Genomic DNA, 3527 nt, shown 5'->3' with positions numbered 1-3527 from the left:
AATTTGTTTGTTTCGTTTTAAATTTAATTTAAATTTAAAGTTACACTCAAAATTAAAATATAAAATAAATTATTTAATAAATTAAAGTCATAGGTCAATCAAAAATTAAAAATTAAAAATAAATAAATAAATAAATTAAACGTAAGTCATTTACTTGTACATTGTCCATTTTGAATTGCTAAAAGCTTATTTACGCTATCAAGTCCTTTTAATTATCTTTAGTTTTATTCATATCAGTTTTAAAGCATTGAAAACTTATTGTTTGAGAGCCTTTTTACTCTTCAAAGCACTTGTTGATTTTTTAGTTTTTTTAGCTGTTGCTGTTTGTTTCTTAGTTGTTGTATTTTTGGACTCACGTGCTTCACGTCTTGCTTCAATGACATCATCACCAATTATATCATCTTCATCATCATCATCATCGTCATCCGCTTCCTCTTCGTCATCATCACCTGTTATGGCACCTGTAATATCATCAACTCCATCATCAATATCATCATCATCATCTTCTTCATCATCATCATCATCAAATACACCGACATCATAATCGTCGTCTTCATCATCAGCAGCAGCATCAGCTGCCTGAGCCTTTGGTCCATTATTTGGTCTTAATAGGACATTAGCAGCTGATGCTGGCCGGCTTAGATGATTGGGACTAATCAAAACATTCTGACCACTACCACTACTTGTGTTTGTTGTTGTTGTAGTTGTGACTGTTGTTGGTTTTTTAAACGTGTTGGTTTGTTTGATTTGTTCTGACGATGTTGATAATGTTTGTTGACTGTTTCTAATGTGTGGTGTATTGCTACTACTAAGATTACTAATTCTACTGACATTACTACTACTACTACTACTAACTTTATTACTATTACTACTACTACTACTGCTACTATCTACTAGATTATTACTTGCTTCTTCATCATAAAAAACATTTATTTCACCTTCGTTGTTGTTACTCGTTGAGGCGATGTCATCGGCAGCATTGCCAGCAATTGAGGCGTCAGCTGAGTTACCATTTTCCGCAGGCACATCTAAACCATCGTTAATACCAGAGCTTACGGCAGACTGCCCAACGGGCGCAATATCCTCTAGGGAAGCAATTGGTGCGGCTGGTGCAGCAGCTACAGTATTTTGTACGCTAGCAGCTGGAACTACATCGTCCTCATCATCATCTTCGTCATCATCTGAAAATAATAATATAGTAAAGTAAATTTAATAAGAAAAACATAATCAGAAATATAAGAATATAAGGAAAAACTAGAAAAGTATGTATAAGCAAAGTGTAGTACATAAAATGCAGCTGATAGTTTGCTTGTCCTTAATGCCAAAGGATAACAATATAAATGGCAAAGGTGTATGAAAGTAACAAAAATTTAAATTTTATAAGGGATATAAGAGATAAAATAAGCGATAAAATATTAAAACCTTATTTTAATATAATAATGACAACTATTAAACGCTTCTGCATTAAAAAAAGTAGAGTAATATATATATCTGTGTATGCAGATATGGTATGAGCTAAAAAATAATTGAAAGCCCTTCATCAGTGGCCACAGGCTTTCAATTTTAATAAGGTTACTACGCATTTTCACGATAAGACTATAAGGAACTCTGAAGTGTACTGTCATCAGCTAAACAAATTGTATGATTCACTTCGACAGAACCGCTCGAAATTGATCAATTTATTAAAAGTTGTTCCACCAAATTGATAAGAGTGAGACCTCATACAGATTGTTGTGGATGGGATATATTGCTACATTCTCTTTTATTATTTATTCCAATATTTATAAACAGTACACGCTTTCAGAGAGTAAAACCTTTGTTTCAAAGGGGAAGTTAAAAATTATCCCAATTAGTTTTTACGAGCCAAGACCAATAATTTATTTGTGGAGGAAGGCGTTGAACCAGAATATGAATTTTAAATGCTTATTACTAAGCTTGGTTGGTTGGTTGCAATGACAGGCTAACAGATATCTTTCAATTGACCTCAATTAGAGTTTTTTCGACCTTGAAACCTTGAGATAGAAAGATACAGACTAAGTCCATCCCGTCGAATTTCGATTATTTAATAGATCTTGCATCTTTACTGATGAACAGTCTGATTAGCTGTTAAAAAAGAACTTCCTTAAAAACCTATTTCTTCTGGACGACAACGCCGGGACTTATTGATCAGATTGTGTAAAATATTGAAATGATTTAAATATAGACTAAATATATACAAAAATAAAAAACCAAGATCTTTTATTAATGTAATGTATAATATAAAATTATATCGTAGACAAAAATCCTAAGTGACCAATAAGCCTATTAATAAATAGGCTTATCTATTAAGCTATATCATAAAAATATTAGATGCAATTATATACATAAAGTACAGTATAACTTACCACCCAAAATATCATCGAATAATCTATCCAAATAATCATCATCATCATCATCGTCATCATCATCGTTGGCACCTGATGCTGGAGCAGCTTGACCTTGTGGGGTATCATCTTCTTCATCATCATCATCATCCTCTTCGTCATCATCATCTGAAAGCCCCGAAATAAATACAACTGTTATATACATGAATGAAGAGACATGAAAAAAAAAATAAAAAATATTATGGACTGCAAAGATAAACAAATTTAAACGAATATCCTGTATACAGGGTGCGTATTGTATTGTAAAAACTGTGCCAATAGATCCAGAAAAGTAGCTACACTGAAATAACTTGCTAAGAACTAACAATAGGCAGTCACAAGTTGAAACTGTTAAAAGTTTAATAGATAGTAACAAAAATATATAGTTAAATAAGAACTGAGCATTAAAAATGCACTGTAGACGTCATACGTGTTTGTGTACTGTGCTTGAAATTCACTCGAATTTTTCTCCAGGTGCATAGGGACGACTATTAAAAAGTATTAAGTATTTAGCTTGAGAGATAAAACAAAATTAAGTATTTTTTTAAAGAAATAATAACGAAAAAAAATATGTTTGGTGAAAGAAAATTTTATTTACCATCATCATCATCCACAAGATCACCTAGATCTGGCTCATCATCATCATCATCTTCATCGTCGTCATCATCATCATCGGTAGAAGATGCAGCGGGTGCGACATCATTAACTCCACTGGCTTGTTGACGTGAGACTGCACGGGACTGACGTTCCAGATGATTGACGGGTGAGGCTTCGATTTGCAGCAGCAGCGCGCTAAGTACACACAGTAATATGACGAATTTCATGGTGCTGTAAAGAGAAATTGAACGTATTTAAATTAAGATAATTTATAATAAATTAAGCAAATTATTAAGAAAATTTTATATGCATTTTCGACATATGGTATCCTAATTTGTGTCGAAATGAATGACCACGTAAGTAAACTGAACATTTGCCAATTTCAATTAATTTCTTTATTTTTTTTTTTCTTGCTGGGTTGTGCCTTTGTTTGTTTAAATTAAGAAAGTCAATTTTCGACTTGTAAATGAAAGAAGTGAAATTTCTGAAGTTCAATAAAATTTCACTGCCTCTTCGTTTACATGCCAA

General features: G+C 32.4%; 1 protein-coding gene across 1 annotated transcript; it reads right to left on the bottom strand.

The window, feature by feature from the left end:
* Positions 1–173: 173 nt before the first annotated feature.
* Positions 174–3226, bottom strand: LOC119679802 (coiled-coil domain-containing protein 1-like). Its single transcript, XM_038092351.1, has 4 exons — positions 3001–3226; positions 2388–2531; positions 888–1181; positions 174–854 (listed from the first exon to the last, which is right to left on the bottom strand). Exons 1-4 carry the CDS (start codon positions 3224–3226, stop codon positions 256–258), a joined length of 1263 nt encoding a protein of 420 aa, XP_037948279.1. The 3' UTR covers positions 174–255.
* Positions 3227–3527: the final 301 nt, after the last annotated feature.

Source organism: Teleopsis dalmanni, chromosome 1 (genome assembly GCF_002237135.1).
Source record: "Teleopsis dalmanni isolate 2A chromosome 1, ASM223713v2, whole genome shotgun sequence".
Taxonomy (NCBI): domain Eukaryota; kingdom Metazoa; phylum Arthropoda; class Insecta; order Diptera; family Diopsidae; genus Teleopsis; species Teleopsis dalmanni.
This window is presented reverse-complemented; position numbering and strand designations above follow the sequence as displayed.

What these genes read in the sequence shown, in the direction of transcription:
- LOC119679802 (XM_038092351.1), bottom strand. Translation starts at nt 3,226, where the DNA reads ATGAAATTCGTCATATTACTGTGTGTACTTAGCGCGCTGCTGCTGCAA. An exon ending in TCTTGTGGATGATGATGATG is followed by an intron (nt 2,532 to 3,000) that starts GTAAATAAAATT and finishes CGGGGCTTTCAG; the next exon opens with ATGATGATGACGAAGAGGAT. An exon ending in ATTATTCGATGATATTTTGG is followed by an intron (nt 1,182 to 2,387) that starts GTGGTAAGTTAT and finishes TATTATTTTCAG; the next exon opens with ATGATGACGAAGATGATGAT.